Below are 18,907 nucleotides of genomic sequence, written 5' to 3'. Positions count from 1 at the left end.
GCTTAAAACGGTCCACAACACAAAGGTATCTAATCTTCATTATGCATATTTCATTCGACGATACCATGACAAGAACACGGTAGAAATCAACAGTTTCAGCCTATGACTTAGTCTGGTCACCCGGCATTCTTTTCCTCTGCTATTACATTTTAACGTCTCTCCTTCAAATAAAGGATAAAGATGTCTGTAGCCTTTGAAGGAAATAATCATTCTACTTACATTCTCAGGGCTCTATAGCATGGTTAAAGTCCAAAACATTTTTTTCCTTCCCTTAAAGGAGGGCAAAGGGCATCCACAGTACCACATTTTCTGGCCCTTGGCCAAGTTTAAATGGAAGCTGAGCCCAAAGGCAATTTTGAGCTCACCAATTTTGCACAGGACCTGAGACATCAAGAGCTGCTGTGCTCTCACCATCTGTAAGAGTCCTGCAGTTGGAGGGCGGCTGACAACTGCTATTGATACAAAGCAGAGAAACGTACTGTGTCCCTTCCCAGAGCTGGGTACTTTATAGAGGGACTGAATTACTATGTAGGACCCCAGAGAAGGACAAAAATGAAGTCAGAAAAGGATGCTGGTTGTAAATTAATTTTCTGATAAGGACCACAGATTTCAAAAGCTGTTTCATGGCACGGACTCTCTTTGTGCCTCAGTCAACAAGCTGTCACACATGAGAACACAAAGAACTGGGAACAAGAAGAGGGAACAGTCATAAAACTACTCAACCAAAGGTGGGAAAAAAATCCCACAAATGGTAAGACAATGCATAACTCAAGGGCTATATGATTTAGTACAGCTTTTTTTCAAAAAAACTTTAATTATTCCTATTAACTGCAGTCAACCAAGATGCAAATATTGTAATTTGAAATGTTTACATAATATGGTCTATTTCCCCAAACCTGGAAAAAACTGGTTTTATTTCTGGCCCAAAATCACAGACTGAAGGATACCACGATGCAGATCCAGTTAAAGAGGAGCATGAATAAATAGTCTGCTGGCCTCCCATCAAAAGCTCCTGGAAACAAAAACAAGCCAAATGTCATGGTTCGGAATTTCAGAACAAAGTAACATCTACATAGAGAAACACTTCAAAAAGTTATAGAAAAAGCCAAAATGAGAACATTTTAAAAACCACTCGTCTCTAGAAAAGTGAATTTTTTAAAATATCTAAACAATGTCCCCAATAAAGCCCTGAATCAAAGTTACCTGAATAAGGTTAATCTATGCTCTCCTAACTGAATTCCAGTAAGTGACATGCTCTGACTACCACAGGCTAAAATAGACGCAGAGAAAGTACAGTCAATTCCACAGCTACTGAGCCCTGCATCCCAAAGACCAGTGAGGCCCCCCAAGCTCCTTCCCAGCCTGTCAGCCTTTCCTTCTTGGCTCTCACCGTGACCTGAAGGCCGCATTCAGGATGACATGCTTGATCCCTGTCCTCCTCCACTAGACTGTAAGCTCTGTCAGAGGAGGAACCATGGCTGTTTGGTCTCCTGTTGTGTCTCCTCCAGCATGGCTATGCTGGGAGGTACTTACCATTATTATTAGAAACACAAACACACACACATAACCCCCTGTACCACACTGGCCTTAGATACTGAAAAAGAAAGTCTCTGTCTTCCAGAGACTTACATTCTACCACGGGAAAACAATGTGGGGGAAGGAGGGAATAAAGCGTCCCAAAACCTTTCCATAGCCTCTGACTCAGTCCTCATACTGCATCTGGAAGGGAGAACGGAAAGACCTATGACCTGCTTCTTACAGATGCGGAGTTAAAGTCACATGACCAAAGTCACAGAGCTTGTTAGAAGCAGAGTGACATCAAATTACTAGCACAGTGCTGCTGTCACTGCGCCATATGCCTTACTGGGCAGAATAATCAACAACGAGCTCTCTTATAAGCATGATTCCTAATGCCTTCGGTTAGAAGACTTTAAGAGAAGCAAAAAAAAAAAAAAAAAAAAAAACAGAAATGACTGTAAGATCACTCTAGCTTGAAAGTTACTTTCCCTCCCCACTCCACACCCCCTCACAGTTACATGATATAGCTAGTCAATTTAAAAAAAGAAACCCAACAAGTGTCAGCAAGGCAGAAAGATATATCTAAAACAAAATAGGTTTCCAGCAAAAGTGTCTTCTACTCTCCTTTATTTCTCGCTTGATACCTCAAAGCACACTTCAGCCACAGTGTTAAGCAGGCCTAATGCTAGAGGATCACAATGATGAATCAGAGCTGAAATTCTAACACAATTTCTGAATTTTAATAATAGCTGTGCTTCTTTTGATGTGGCTTTGGCTGTCTGATCCCTAAGGAGTCTTTAGACTGAGTACTTAAAATATTGTAATCATATAAATTACAGTACTATATTATCTGACATGCTTGCAACTCAGAATTTACAAATTAACTGGTTCCAAATTACAGTCTTCCAGTTCAAATCAGAAACCTCATAAATAAGTCAACTCTGCTATATACCTAACAATTTAGCCAGGAGGGAAAATATGCAGGTGGCAAACATTTTGTCAAGATGTTAACTTAAAGCTATGTGGCTGAGAGAAAACTGGGGATCAGTGAACCTGGGTTCCAGTCCTAACTGCATTAACTCAAAGAGCTTTGCGACTTTTGGGACATGTCACCACCACTCCAGATCACTGTTTTCTTATCTATGAAATAAGAGCATTAAGTAGAATGATCTCAAAAGCTCCCCTCTATAAGTTCATAGCAGCTATTATTCATAATGGCCAAAAAATGAAACCAAGTCAAATGTCTATCAACTGACGCCTGAATAAACAAAATGAGGTATGTCCATACGATGGAATCTTAATTGGCGATATAATGGAATGAAGTACTGACACATGCTATATGGAAGAATCTTGAAAACATTATGCTATGTAAAAGACATAAGTCACAAAAGGCAACAAAATGATTTTAAGAAATGCCCAGAACAGGCAAATCTAAAGAGTCAATAAGATCACTGGTTTTGGTCGGGTACAGTGGCTCACACCTATAATCCCAGCACTTTGGGAGGCTGAGGTGGGCGAATCACTTGAGGTCAGGAGTTTGAGACCAGCCTGGCCAACATGGTGAAACCCTGTCTACTAAAAATACAAAAATTAGCTGGGCGTGGTGGCACGTACCTGGAGTCCCAGCTACTCAGGAGCCTGAGGCACGAGAATCGCTTGAACCCAGGAGGCAGAGGTTGCAGTCAGCTGAGATCATGCCACTGCACTCCAACCTGGGTGACAGAGTAAAACTGTATCTCAAAAAAAAAACAAACAAACAAACAAAAAAAAGAGTGGCCATGGAATTATTGCAATTTAGGTTTAAAAATAGCATTAGAATTATTTTTCAAGTCCTTATAGTTCAGAGTTAAATTCTGAAATATTTACCAATGAAATGTCTGGCATTTTGCTTCAAAAAATCAGGGGTGGAGGACAGTCATAGATATAAATAAAACAAGATTGGCTATGAGGTAACTATTAGAGGTGATAACCATTAGATGGTTAAGCAGGGTTCGTACTGACATACACTACAACAGGGATGAACCTTAAAAACATTGTGATAAGTGAAAGAAGTCAGTCACCAGAGGACATATGAAATGTCCTGAATAGGTGAATCCATAGACACAGAAAGTAGTTTAGTGGTTGCCAGAGGCTGGGAGGAGGGGAAGAGGAGGGTAAACTGTGACTGCTTTGGCTTTTTTAGGAAGTAATGAAAATGTTCTAGAATTAGATTATGGTGACAGCTGCATAACATTGTGAATATACTAAAGATCACTGAATTGTACACCTTAAAATGGTTAAAATGATGAACTTTATGTTATGCGAATTTGGTCTCAACAAAAAGAAAAAAGGTTCATTGACTTTTCCCTCCACTTTTTCATATGTTTGAAAATTTTCCAGAATAAAATTTTAAATAACTGATCATAGATCATCCACACTTAATCTATTTTACTACTGAGATAACATTTACTATCAATATAAAAAAATTACTCCAGCTGGACACAGTGGCTCACACCTGTAATCCCAGCACTTTGGGAGGCCAAGGTGGGCAGATCTCTCAAGCCCAGGAGTTCAAGACCAGGCTGGGCAACATAGTGAAACCCCATCTCTACAAAAATACAAAAGTCAGCCAGGTGTGGCAGTTTAACACCCATACTTGTAGCTACTAGGGAGGCTAAGGTGGGAGGATCACTTGAACCCAGGCAGTCAAGGCTGCAGGGAGCCACGACCGTGCCACTATACTCCAGCCTGGGTGACAGAATAAGACCCTGTCTCAAAACAAACAAAAAAAATTACTCTAACAAATTAATCCTCAATTAAGTTATACCAGAAAGGTAGACTGCTAAGCACTCAGTATCACAATGGGTCCAACTGGAACAAAGGAGAATAAAAATCACATATTCTGGTAGATTTAAAGATCAAACCCCTGATATGGTGGTGAGAGGACTGGTCGTCAGTTTCACTTCTGCCAAGTTACTTCACTTCCTTGAATCTCCTATTCATCTTTTGGTAAAACTCAGGAAATAAACTAGGTTTCTCCCAATAGTAATATAATAGTCTATGACCTTATACTTTGTATTAATACAATTTCTTTATTTTGAAAAAGAACCTAGTAGCAAATGCCAATTTAAGGAAAAATGTTGCTTGACATCAAATACCCATCCTACTATTTCCCTGCAGTGATGAGGCTGATTCACAATTCTCAACCACATGAACACTGACTTACATTTAAGGGTGGTTCAGAGTTCTCTACCCTGAGGTAACAGCCAGCAAGTTTATAAAGTCTCTGAAGTCAGTCAGCCTTTTCAAAATCATTTAAATTTAACAAAATTATATCCATACTGTAACACAGCGTACTGATGCATTGTTTCTTTAGTGTAAGCGACTCAGAAAAGCATATAAGGTATCGTAGGAAATAAATGACAATTCAGTAAGATTTTTCGAATTTATCCATAATATTACGTAGGTTGGCTGGGCGCGTTGGCTCACACCTGTAATCCCAGCACTTTGGGAGGCCGAGGCAGGCAGATCACTTGAGGTCAGGAGTTTGAGATCAGCCTGGCCAACAGGGTGAAACCCCGTCTCTACTAAAAATACAAAAATTAGCCAGGTATGGTGGCAGGTGCCTATAATCTCAGCTACTCAGGAGGCTGAGGCACGAGAATTGCGTGATCCCGAGAGGCAGAGGCTGCAGTGAACTGAGATGGCACCACTGCCCTCCAGCCTAGGCAACAGAGCAAGACTGCCTCAAAAAATAAATAAATAAATAAAATATTACATTGGTATTCATACCTGATAAACTATTATATATCATTAAATCTTGGTCATATACTGTACTTTAGAGTTGAGTTTTTCAATTGGAGAACAAATCTAGGCTTTTAATTACATAAATTAGTGTTTTTCAACCCCAATCTAGGAGACATATATACTCCAGCCCAATTCTGCACTGAAGGACAAGGACTGCTGCAAAAGAAATGAGTGAGACTGTCAAAATAAATGAGAGGTATACAGCTTAGCCACTAAGGAGATGGACAAGACATGTCAACCTCTGATCTGCTACTTTTTGCATCTATAAAATGGTAACACTGCTACTTATACCTCAGGATGTTGTGAGTATTAAAAATTGAATAAGCTAAGTGCCTGGTGCAGTCCCAGCACAGTCACTGAGCATTTACTATCCATACCCAGTTTCTTTTTGTAATGCTAACTGCCCTCCAAATTCCTCCAAAGAAAACACATAGATTAGTAAATGAGAAAGAAACAATACTTAAAACAACTATGGGTAACATACCTGTTTCAAGTCGTGTAGAATACTGATATAAGAAATACAAATTGACCAAATAAAGAAATCCAGTTCCTGGACCCACAGGGAAATAAAAGGTGGCAGTGATTGGCCTCCAAATCTGTCCAGATCAAAATAAACACAGCTGTTAGTTTCTGTAAGCCTGCTTATTTTTTTCCCTTTTAACTAAACAAAATAAACCCTGCAAAGCATCCTCCTCAATGAGAGGTATGAAAGTGATACTACCAACACAATTCAAGAAAACAGCTGAAGAAAAGTGTTCACACCAGTTACGATCACATCAATTTGCAAATCAATGGAATAAAACGACATCATAAAATAAGCAACAAATATTTCTAAACAAGTTGAAACAAAATCAATACTATATGAGTACATGATCAGTCTTTACTAAGATCAGGCATACAAGTAAGCCTACATCAAAAAATGAATTACAAAGGCTTAATTTCCAACAGTACAGTAATGCCTCTATTTAGGGAAAGAATATTCTAGAATGACAAACCTTGTCCAAAAATGCCACAAAGGCAGAAGTAAAACAACAATTTTTTATTCAAACCAATGCACTAAATAGGCAATAGGGGCACTTTTTCTTTAAAAACATTTCCCTGAAAAAACAAAACATAAGAAGGGTCTAAAGTAATAAGTAGGCCAGGTTCAGTGGCTCATGCCCTGTAATCCCAGCACTTTAGAAAGACGAGGCAGGCAGATCACCTGAGATCAAAAGTTCAAGACCAGCCTGGCCAACATGGTGAAACTACGTCTCTACTAAAAATATAAAAATTAGCCAGGTGTGGTGGCAGGCGCCTGTAATCTCAGTTACTTGGGAGGCTGAGGCAGGAGAATCGCTCCATCTCAAAAAAATTAAATTAAATTAAATTAAATAATAAAGTAACAAGTAAGCCTCATTCCCAACTTCCAGTCTCCCAGTTCCAACAACAGCTGATCAGTGTCCTGTATTTCCTCTAAGAAACACATGTTACTATTACTCATTCTTCTTTATTCTACTCTATATGGCACTGTTTTATACCTTGGTTCATTCCCGACAAAATATTTTAATTGGTTTCACAGTATTCCTTGTATGTGAATGTCTAAACTTTTGTTTAAACTGTTACAATGCCACAATGAATATTCCTGTAAATCCTCTTTATATGTGCATATACAGAATAAGTTCCTGTCAATAAATCTGCTAGAGCAACAGACATAAGCATTTATTTTGGTAGATACTGCCAAATGCCTACAAAAATGTCTGCTCGATTTATACTTCCTCCTAAAAAGTAGATGACTGCCTGTCTTCTCTCCATACTCTCACCATTTCATGTATTATATATTCACCAATCTGAAAACTAATTTTTATTTGCATTATGAGAAGTCAAGCACCTTCTCATGTTTTAAAAACCTGAGCATTTCCTTTATTCATCTGTTCTTCTGGATTTACATTTCTTTTTTTTTTTTTTCCCCTGAGATAGGATCTTGCTCTGATGCCCAGGCTGGCGTGCAATGGCATGATCTTAGCTCACCACAACCTCCACCTCCCAGACTCAGGTGATTCTCCCACCTCAGCCTCCCGAGTAGCTGGGACTACTAGCACGCACCACCACACCTGGCTAATTTTTGTATTTTTTGTAGATACAGGGTCTCATGATGTCGCCCAGGCTCGTCTCAAACTCCTGAGCTCAAGCGATCCACCTGCCCTGGCCTCCCAAAGTGCTGGGATTACAGGCATGAGCCATCGCACCTGGCTGTATTTCTTCAGACATTATGAAATTTCTCTTTCTCATCATTGCAAGCATTTTCTGATCAGTCATTTGACTTTCATGGTATTTTTGCCATATTTTGTCATACAAAGGTTTAATTAAATGTAAGCAAATGTGTCCATGATGTGTCATGTTTAGAAAGTCTTTTTGCTCCAAGAATGTAAGTGTTTACGGTTTTATTTTAGCACTTTCAAGGTGCATCCAAGGAATGAGGAAGAGATCCAACTGTTTTTCTAAATGGTTGCCCTGTTTTCCCAATGCCATTTACAGAGTAACCCTCATTTTTTCCAATTATTTGTAAAACTACTTTCATTGAACATTTACACTCTAGCCTCTTTTATATTAAGGTCTATTTTAACACCATTATGTTTGGAATTGATTCCTATGCCAATATCAAGTTATTTTAATTTCTTTTTTTTTTTTTTTTTTTTTTTTTTTTTGAGACGGAGTCTCGCTCTGTCACCCAGGCTGGAGTGCGATGGCCGGATCTCAGCTCACTGCAAGCTCCGCCTGCCGGGTTCACGCCATTCTCCTGCCTCAGCCTCCCGAGTAGCTGGGACTACAGGCGCCCGCCACCTCGCCCGGCTAGTTTTTTGTATTTTTTAGTAGAGACGGGGTTTCACCGTGTTAGCCAGGATGGTCTCAATCTCCTGACCTCGTGATCCGCCCGTCTCGGCCTCCCAAAGTGCTGGGATTACAGGCGTGAGCCACCGCGCCCGGCCTTTTTTTTTTTTTTTTGAGACAAGGTCTCAGTCTGTTGCTCAGGTTGGAGTGCAGTGTCATGACCACAGCTCACTGTAACCTCAAATTTCTGGGTTCAAGCAATTCTCCACTCAGCCTCCCAAGTGGCTAGGACTACAGGCATGTACCATCGTACCTGTTTAATTTTTTTTTTTTTTTTTTGGAGACGGGCTCTCCCTACGTTGTCCAGGCTGGTCTCAAACTGCCAGCCTCAAATGATCCTCCCACCTCAGCCTCCCAAAGTGCCGGGATTATAGGCATGAGCCACTGTGCCTAGCCTAATTTCTATTACTTTTATAATATATTTTAATACCTGGTAAAATTAAATAGCTAAATGATATCCCCCCGCCTGTTTTTTCTTCGACAATTGTCACAATTTTCTTGGTTAGTCTCAATATTTTATTTTTCTAAATGAATTAGAACCATTATTTCATTATATCCATGTGATATTGATATAATTCTCAGCCAAAAAGTTTTTCATAGCTTTTAGAGTTGTCTATAGAGCTCTCTTTCTATCTTTTTATATCTAACCACAAAAGTTGAGTATCTTACTGCCTACAATATTGAAAATTGAGCTTCGGCCGGGTGCAGTGGCTCATGCCTGTAATCCCAGCACTTTGGGAGGCCAAGGCGGGCAGATCACCTGAGGTTGGGAGTTCAAGACCAGCCTTACCAACATGGAGAAACCTCGTCTCTCCTAAAAATACAAAATTAGCCGGGCGTGGTGGCGCATGCCTGTAATCCCAGCTACTCCGGAGGCTGAGGCAGAAGAATCACTTGAACCCAGGAGGCAGAGGTTGCAGTGAGCCGAGATCACGCCATTGCACTCCAGCCTGGGCAACAAGAGTGAAACTCTGTCTCAACAAAAAAGAAAATTGAGCTTCTTGGGCTTTCTAAGCATACAACCCTAGCTGTAAATCAACTTTTGTATCTTATTTCATTCTTGTTTAATTCACTGGCTGGCACCCCCACCAGAACAATGTTAAATAGTGATTGAAGTAGACGGCCTTCCTAAACTTTTGAAAATGGCAGCGAAATGCTGGCTTTTGGTATGAGAGCTATATGTCTATCTCATTGCACACTAGCATATACCAAGCACAAAAGACATGCCCCCTGAATTCCTCAGAGTAGTGGGGAAGGCTGTCAAAAGAAGAAAGAGTTGGCAGAAGGGAGGGGACATGTGGACTTGTTACAAAGGCCCCAAGAATTGCAAGAGCACAATAACTGAATGGGTACTGCTAACAATTCGAGTGTGGCTGGAATGGAGGACATCAGTCACGGGGACTGGCCACATACAGACTGGCCAGTTCCACTCTCCAAGTATGGGAATGTAACCCTCAGAGCTTAATACCTTGCAGAGGGAAGCACGATGTGCATACCGAAAAAGTGACTTTCCAAGAAACTTGTATTAAACCAGAAAAATAAAATAGGTTAACATTTGTTTTGATTTATTCACAACTTTATCACAGAAACAGGATAGTTTGTTGGAAAGAAACTGGAGATGATTTGAGAAGGCCTGGGTTTCAGTTTTTGCTTATAAGTCACCACTTCTGAGCCTCAATTTCCATAGTTAATGGGTTTTTTTAAATAAATCATTAAATTAGTGTGCTACTCTGCTTATTTACATGCACTGATTCAGGAGATGGATTTCATAGATGAGGAAACAGGGTAAGAAAAGGTTAAGCATCAGCCAGTAAGTGGTGAAGCTAGAATTTTATCCCAGACAGTCTGACTCCAGAGTTTGTGATATTAAGCCCCTATTTTTACAATCCCTCTCACAAATGGCATCAGTATTATGAGGTACAATTATAATTAGTGTAAGTGTTCACTACTAAGACACTTGTATAATCCTGAAATGGACTCAGAATAAACCTACTAATTCATTCTCTGTGCTTAAGAAAAGCACTGGGAGTAAAGACCAGAAGCAAAACCTCCTAAGTAGCCCTGGAACCTTAGAAACGTATGGACGTCAAATTGGCTTCATCATCTACCCAATGACATTATCCTATGACTTCTGCCTTCCTTATCTTACAGGGTTTGTAAAAGGTTGGAATTAAGACAGTGAATTAAAAAGATGCTTTGTAAAAAGAATTAATATGTGTGGGTGTATTAATTGTATTATCACAATCTTTTCGGAAACACCTGCTAACCGGTTTTTATAAATTCATATTTCAACTACCCCCATATTCCTATAAGTTACTCAAGGCCTGGTGTGGAAAAGAAACCTCGTTTTTGTCTGACTACATTTTCTCTAATGCTGATGACACAAGACTATTTTTAGTCACTGTGCGCACCTGTTCTTTGGAAATCAGTGTCTGTCAAAATATCTCACTTCTTTTCCCTGTTCATTAAGCCTACCCTTGAGTTATACTTGCTTTCATTGATCTAAAAGACTTAATATTATTTTTGTTTTACTTTAAAATTATAATCTAAAAACACCAGAAGACAGCTTATCTCTTTAGATGGATACAGTGTAACATATTTCGGAAATCCCCGTTGTAAGTATCCAACTAAATCCCATTTTTTCCTCTACCAGATATGTAAACAGTAAGGAGAAGGAATTGGCTTTATGTTCAGCGCCAGGAGTAAAGAGGCCCATTTTCAACCCTGGAGAGCCTAAGAGGCAGCCAGCTGCAGCACAAAGAGCCAAAACTTGCAGACAGAGGACTGCCTGCCTCACACTTACTGAGAGCACTCACTGGGGAGTATCTCATTTTAAGTCCACAGCAACCCCAAGGCTAGGCCCATAATGATCCCAGTTTTTTTCAGGAGGAAAGCTGGGCCCTAATTAGAGTTCCGGTAATCCACCCAGACTTCCTCACTTAACAAGGACATGTAGCCCATGTGCTCACTGCTATATACACTCTTCAAGAAGATGTAAGACATTGTTCCTCAGTTATTAGTCCAACAACTTGAGAGTGTAGGTTGCAGCCATCCTTTAACTAAAATCTTCTAAACAATCTGCTACTGAAATAATTTGCCATCCAGAGTCTAGAGTGTTTCGTTGTTTTTTTTTTTTTTAAGTATGAAAAGTGAAGATTTGTCTGAAATAAGAAGGATCACTTGATTTGAACTTAAGTATGTATCAGCCACCAAGCAAGAAAGATGATGAGCACCTGTGTGACAAAATGCTGGTTTAGCAAACTGTAGCCTTTTTTGCTGGGTGGGGGGGACACGACGAGTAGGCAAGAAAAGGCCCCTTCCACTCATTTAAACAAATGAAACGCACTTAATCTTTAAAAAGAGCAATTAGAAGCCATCAAATCTACTCCTAGATATATAAGCAACAGAAATGACTATTCATGCTCACCCAGAAATACATATGTTCACCAAGACATGTACTAGAATGTTCACAGCAGCACCATTCATAACAGCCAAACTGGAAACTGCCCTAAAGGTCCATTAATAGCTGAATGAGTAAATAGATTGTGGTATGGTCCCACAATGAGCAATCTATAACCACAGGCAACAACATGGGTGACTCTCAAACATAATGTTGATAAAAGCAGCTAGACACAAAAGAGAACATACTTCATAATGCCATCTATAGAAAGCATAAAGACTGGCAAAAACAATACATGGTATTAAAAATCCAGAGCACAGTCACCCTTAGAGAGGACAGTGACCAGAAGGAAGCAGGAGGAAGGTTTTAGGGATTCTGTTTCTTGATCTGAATGCTGGCTATGCACATGTTTTGAATTTTTAAAAACTCAAGCTATAAACTTATTATACATACACTCTCCTGCTTATATATTATAACTCAATAAAAAGTTTTTTAAAAAGCCACAATCCAATGGGCAACGTTATTACAGACCACAGCTGAACTGTTCAATGTGGACAGGACTACTAAGGAAAGATTTTCAACTTAGATTTTCAACATACCAAAACACTTGCCACTAGAGTTCTATAGCCAAACCTTGATGGATATAGAACTTCTATGCTCAGCCTATAGCCCAAGTTCATTCTCCTCCCTGCTAAGTTGAAATGTCTCTCTTCCCCAATCCACTCTTAAATCAGTCTCATAAGGTTGCTGTCATCAGGTTAAATGTGATATGTAAGCAAAAGCTTGGCAAATATAAGCACTAGGCTGAGTCACAGAATTGGTTGGTACCATTTCTTATCCCTGGAAACAAATTAGAGAAATCAAGAGTTCACATCTTCCCATTTCAAGTCAGGATGCTTTTAAGGAGACAAAGCAGAATAATCATCCAGCAGTTACATTTCAATTACTAATTAAAATTAGAATCTTACTGTCCAGGAGAGAAGGAAATAAGGCACAAAGTACTGGCTGATAAATAAAAATTGGCAACTTTTTTTTTCCCATATTAACTACAAAGGAGGCAACTATTTTTGAATAGCCTATTTATCAGGCTATTTACTGGGTATTACAAACACTTTTCGATGTGTTCTACATACTATAGGCAAGAAGCAGATAACATACTTCCTCAGTTTGAAGGTACTCGTTCTTGTGTTTCTGAAATTAGAGTGTCTTACAATCAAAACACTGGTTTAATGTAATTTCTACTCCCCTGTCCCCCAAAAAAGTTGCATTAAATTGATGGTGCATTGTATAATCAATGGAGTCTCAGAACAAAGTTAATATGCTATTATATTATCCTCAGATCCTAAAGAAATTGAGGCTCAGACAGGATAAATAACTTGCCTAAGGATACACAACTAGCAGGGGGCTGAGCCAGGCCTTGAGACCATGATTCAACTACTTAAAATCTAACAGTCTTTCTCCTCTAATAGAAAAGGAAAAATAGGCCGGGCGCGGTGGCTCAAGCCTGTAATCCCAGCACTTTGGGAGGCCGAGACGGGTGGATCACGAGGTCAGGAGATCGAGACCATCCTGGCTAACACGGTGAAACCCCGTCTCTACTAAAAAATACAAAAAAAAACTAGCCGGGCGAGGTGGCGGGCGCCTGTAGTCCCAGCTACTCGGGAGGCTGAGGCAGGAGAATGGCGAGAACCCGGGAGGCGGAGCTTGCAGTGAGCTGAGATCCGGCCACTGCCCTCCAGCCTGGGCGACAGAGCGAGACTCTGTTTCAAAAAAAAAAAAAAAAAAAAAAAAGGAAAAATAATTTGCTATGATTGATTTGGAAGAAATCACCTTCAAAAATGTTTTGCTACATACTTATTTTTTTCATAGATATTATGCAAAGGAGTTAAACAAGACAGCTTAGAACTATCTCTGACTCAATGAAACAGAAACTGAAACTGAAGCTGTCTACAAAATGGGGGTAACACTTATCTCAGGATGATTGTCGGAGTTCAATGACATAACCTCAGGGAAGTTGTAACAGGGTGATGTTATTTTGGCCAAAGAAATGAAGAAATATCGCCATTCAGGCAGCCCTGGGAGACATAACCTTAGAAAACACAAAGGCAGCAGGAATTGCCACCTCTTGTGTAGTTAATCAAGGATTAATATGAAGACATTTCATTACTGTGAACTATTTGACTGATGAACGTAAATCTGAGGGACTCAGAAGAGGGAGAAATTGTAGACAACAGTATAATGAGTCTTGACACACACCTGTTTCAACCTATCCAACCTGAAGAAATAACGTTATAAACCTCAGAGTTTCAAACCAACAAGCTACACACAGGAATCGATAGCTTAGGAGGAAAAATAACTTGTCACTTCCAACATGAGCACACAATTCTAAATCAATCACTCCCCTATTTTTGCAAGCTGTGAAAGATTCAGCTTCTAAGGAAAAGAGGAGCTTTCGAGCAGAATTCTGCTAAAACACACCTCACACTGTCGGTGCACAGCAGCCTCTCAAATGCAGTTTTTCCTTGACTGCTTCATTTGCAAATGAGTTCCTCCAGGTGGGTCTGAGAGTTACATGTGTCCAAAACAGGCAAGAATCAGAGTAACAGGAAGAAAAGACAAGGTACAGCTGTTGGTCTTTCCACACCTGGGCAGCCCACTGTCCTGCCTCCTGCTGGTAGCTTCTCCCAGCCTGGGGATAACAAGCTGAGAAGAAATAATACAGGGAAGATGATAAAATCGTGGAAGATGTGACAAGAACAATGACTTTTTCTAATCAGTTCACCACTTTTAACGTTATACACTCGCAGCCTGTTAGAGAGGCTTATTTACATTACTTCTTTACAACGTGCTTATCTACGTCATGTAGTCACTAATATCACCACACAAGTGAGGATTTTGCAAACAGGGACGAGCCGGTTTTGACCAGGTCCTTCTCACACATTAATATGCCACCACTGCTCCCCATGACCACATATTACCCAACAAGCCACAAGGAACAAAGTGCACAACATTAACTCAGCCAACAAATATTTACTAAAGTAATAAACCCAGAACAGTATGCAATTCCGGCTGCACTCCAGAATCATATTTTTATTTCCAACTGCTCCCTGGGACTCTCCACATGGATGCCTAAAAAGCATCTCAAGACTTAGCATGGCCAAAACCCAACTCTTCATCCATACCAGCCCCCACTCCCAACCTAGGCATCCCTGACCATTCCCCATTTCAGTCAAGGGCTCCGCCATCCACTCAGCTGCTCCTGTGAAAACAGTAGTATCTTTCAGTCCTGCTTGCTTCAGCCATTCACTCTTCATATCCGTTCAGCTGTAATCTTGTCCCCTCTGCCAAGTCTATGCCCTTTTCTCTATCTTCACAGCCACAGTTTCAAACCACCATCTCTCTGGCCTCCTAACTGGATTCACCTCTCTGATCTCATCACCTAGCCCTTCCTCCTTCAACCCCCTCCATACACACACAAAGTCCACTCCACAGAGTAGTCGGGGCAATCTGTCAGTCCTTTGTTCACAAGGCTCCAAAGACTTCGTAGTGCCCTCAAAATAAAGTTCAAACCTCTTAACATGACATACAAGGCTCAACTACGATCTAGCTTTCACCCACCTTTCCATCTTAGCTTTACTGCACCCAGCTCTGGCTATCTCCCTGCCTTCATCTACCAATCCTCATCCTACAGCTGACCCTGTGCCAGCTGGCAACCCAGTCTTCTTCCTGTTCCCAGCTCCTACCTCTGAGTCTTTCACTTACTAGTGAAAGGATCTAGAATTACTAATGATGGATATAGAACTTCTACGCTCAGCCTATAGTCCAAGTTCATTCTCCTCCCTGCTATGTTGAAATGTCTCTCTTCCCCAATACACTCTTAAGTCAGTCTCCTAAGGTTGCTGTCATCAGGTTAAATGTGTTATGTAAGCAAAAGCTTGGCAAATATAAGCACCAGGCTGAGTCACAGAATTGGTTGGTTGTCTCCAGAGCCAGATCCACTCAAAGCTGGCTGGTTCCTCAGTATTCCAATTTCTTCAAATGTCTTCTCTGAGGCCTTTCGGGGTGGAACACCCTATCAAATATTACACCCCTTAAATCACGTGCCTCTATGTCTTCACAGGATCTGAAACCTTTTCAGTCCTATTTACTATTGCACCCCAGTGCCCACACACAGCAAGTGAACAATTACTTCCAACAACTCAGTTAATATACAAGCACCTACTATGTGCCAGGCACTATTCTAGGTAACAAGGACAGTGGTGAACAAGGCAAAGATCCGGCTCTCTTGGAGCCTTATTCTCTGAGGGGAAGCAGACAAATACCAAAGGGTAATATGCAGCAAGAAAAATGAAGGATAAGGCCGGGCACGGTGGCTCACACCTCTAATCCCAGCACTTTGGGAGGCTGAGGCGGGTGCATCACCTGAGGTCAGGAGTTCAAGACCAGCCTGGCCAACATGGCGAAACCCTGTCTCTACTAAAATACAAAAATACGCTGGGCATGGTGGTGTGCGCCTGTAATTCCAGCTACTTGGGAGGCTGAGACAGGAGAACCGCTTGAACCCAGGAGGCAGAGGTTGCAGTGAACCAAGATTGCACCATATACACTCCAGCCTGGGCAACAGAGCGAGACTCCGTCTCCAAAAAAAAAAAAGAAAAAGAAAGAAAAGAAAAATGAAGGATAAGGGAGTGGAGTGAAGGAGGGGCTATTTTATACAGGGCCACCAGAGAAGGCCTTGTCAATAAGAGGGCATTTGGGCAGAGACCTGAAGAATGATAGAAGGTAAACAAGTGAGCCACGGTTATCTTCCTCAGGCAGAGAAACAACACGTGCAAAGGCCCTAAGGAGAGATCCAGATAAGCACTGAAGTAACAGCAAGGATCTCATTGTGGAGCCTAAGGTAGACTTTGGAGAGCAGTAGGAGATGAGGTCAGAGAGGCAGCAGGGGCCTTGCAGGCCACTGAAAGAACTTGGATTTTACTCAATAAGAAGACATGGTAGGATTCTGGACAGAGGAATGACAGCACTTGATTTAGGTTTTAAAAGGATCACTCTAGCTGTCTAGAGAAAAGACGGAAAGGAACCAGATTGCAGTGATAATGGTTTGCAATGGAGAATGACAAGGGATTGTATTCTGGATATATGTCTCAAATAGAGTCAACAGGATTTACTGACAGATTGCGGGGTGTGAGAAAAACAAGAAAAATAAAAGATGACTCTGACAATTAACTTCAGCTCCTCTAATAATGGAGTTGCTATTCACTTCTAAGGCAAAGGGGGAAAGGGGATTCAGTTTTGGACACGTTAAGATGAAGATGACTCTTAGTCATCCAAGTCGTGATTTCAAGTAACTGTTGGATGTACAAATCTGGAAATCGGGAGACAGATCTGGACTGAAGATATTTATATTGACATTTCAGAATCTCCAGTTTACAGAAAGAACATAAAGCCCTGAGGCTGAATGCATGAGACCATCTAAAGCTAGGGAGAGTCTATAGAGAAAGTCCTATAACTGTTTCCTAAGGAACATCCTAACATTTAAAAGTCAGGAGGATAAGGAACCAGCAAAGGAAACCAAGAAATAATACCCAGTGAAGAGAGAGAAAGACAAGAAAACGTCATCCACAGGCCAAGCAAAGGGCTGAAATTAATGCCAGATCTTGCTATCTGACCTGCCGCTGATTAAAGTTTTAAATCAGAAATTGGTGAATACAAATAACCTTCTGAAAACTAGCACTCTCTTGACACAAATGTTACTCTGGACCGTTTCCTTCATGCTTAAGAAAATAACAAGGCCTTCCATTTCTGGACAAATTTACTCTTCGCCCATTCCTTCGTACATTCTATTACTACGTGGGGGATACTAAATTAGGGCTAGGGGGAAATGCAGAAAAATACACTCGTTCTTTGTATCTCTGACTTTAAATCATTCCTATAGGAAAAACAAAACAAAACAAAAAAACTCCATTAACGTGAAAGGAACTCAGCTAGAAGTTGGTGAAGTTGACACCTACAGGCCACCCACGTGGGTGACCAGAGGGAGGTCAGAGGGCAATGCTCCAGGCGGACCTAATTGCCAGCGTCCAACAGATTGACAACTACCGCCGACTAATCTCACTGCTTCCTTCATGAGTGCGAAGAGCGGGAAGCACAATCTCACTAAACTAGTTAAGTCAACCCCTCCCCACCAGGCCAAGCCCACAACTCCAGCTATCCAGGACCCGGCTCCCACAGCCTCCCCCGGCCCAAAGGACCCCGCCCTAAACCGCCGGCTCCGGATGCACTACAAATCCCAGCAGGCACCGCGCGTCCGCAACATGCCGGCCTACGCTCCGCCGCCGCGGATCCTCCTGGGGCCTGTAGTCTCCACGCCCCCCCCCCCCCCCCCCCCCCCCGTCTCTGGTAAGTACCTGAAACCGATAAAGGAAAGCTTCCGGCCAGAGGAAGAGGTATGCCGGGCTGATGAGGCCGAGTTTGCCGACCAAGGGCACCGCGACGGTGGCGGCGAACCAATAGCGCGTGATCGCCGGGATGCTCCTGAACCAGTCTCCGATGTCCGACATCTTCGACCCACAGGTAGCCAAGATGCACACGACCGCCCGACTCCCCGTGCCGACCCCCTCACGACGCGGCCGGCTCCGCGACTGTTAGGTATCGAGGTGGAAGCCGCCGAAGCCGCGATGCAGAAGGCGGAGACGGGAGGACGTGGCGCCACCGAATTCGGACCAGCGAGACAGCCTTCTTAGGCGAAACTTCCCCTTCCGGCGGCCGCGGACGACGTGACCAGAAGTCCCGCCGCTTAAAGGGCAAGGGCCGATTTTTACCGCCCGGTCGAGGCTCGGCGCCCTGAGGGGCGGAGCCAGGTAGGGCGACGACACGACTGGTGGGAAAACAGTGGTTGCCAGGAGCAACGGCAAAAGTTCCAGCCAATGGCGAGGCCAAATGCCATTCACCTATTTCTCAGAGTTTTAATACGGCTGGATCCACTTGGAGGGTATTTAAAGGAGACGAAGGCAAACGAAGTGTCTAGTTCCTCGTCTACTCACTCATTCCACAAGTGTTCGTCGGGCACAGTTCTAGACACCGGGCAGCTGCGGCTGTCCGCGCTGTCGTGGTATCCTCTCTCCTGATCCTGCATCTTCATTGGGATAATTTATAAACAAATAGATAATGAAGTAAGATAATCTCAGAGAGTGATTGGAAAAATAGGAAAATGAAATGAGATGAGGTAGAGTGACGGGGTCGGGGTGCGGCAGTGTGAGGACAGATGGCTACTTTAGGTGTGAACTGGGCCAGGGCCAGGCAAAGATCTGGGGAAAGAATTTTCCATGC

The 18,907-nt window shown here is 41.9% G+C and overlaps 1 protein-coding gene across 1 annotated transcript in view; it reads right to left on the bottom strand.

Moving 5' to 3' along the window:
* Nucleotides 1–18,435, bottom strand: part of DERL1 (derlin 1) — a 29,878-nt gene extending 11,443 nt beyond the window's left edge. Inside the window, exons 1-3 of the mRNA XM_050801531.1 lie at nucleotides 17,986–18,435; nucleotides 5,789–5,900; nucleotides 948–1,012 (exon numbers count right to left, since the gene is read on the bottom strand). Of these exons, the coding sequence (XP_050657488.1) occupies nucleotides 948–1,012; nucleotides 5,789–5,900; nucleotides 17,986–18,138 (330 nt within the window). The 5' untranslated portion in view covers nucleotides 18,139–18,435. The remainder of the gene's footprint in view (nucleotides 1–947; nucleotides 1,013–5,788; nucleotides 5,901–17,985) is intronic.
* Nucleotides 18,436–18,907: the final 472 nt, after the last annotated feature.

The sequence above is a fragment of the Macaca thibetana genome, chromosome 8 (genome assembly GCF_024542745.1).
Source record: "Macaca thibetana thibetana isolate TM-01 chromosome 8, ASM2454274v1, whole genome shotgun sequence".
Lineage (NCBI taxonomy): Eukaryota > Metazoa > Chordata > Mammalia > Primates > Cercopithecidae > Macaca > Macaca thibetana.
The sequence above is the reverse complement of the archived record's forward strand: the minus strand, read 5'-3'. Positions and strand labels throughout refer to the sequence as shown.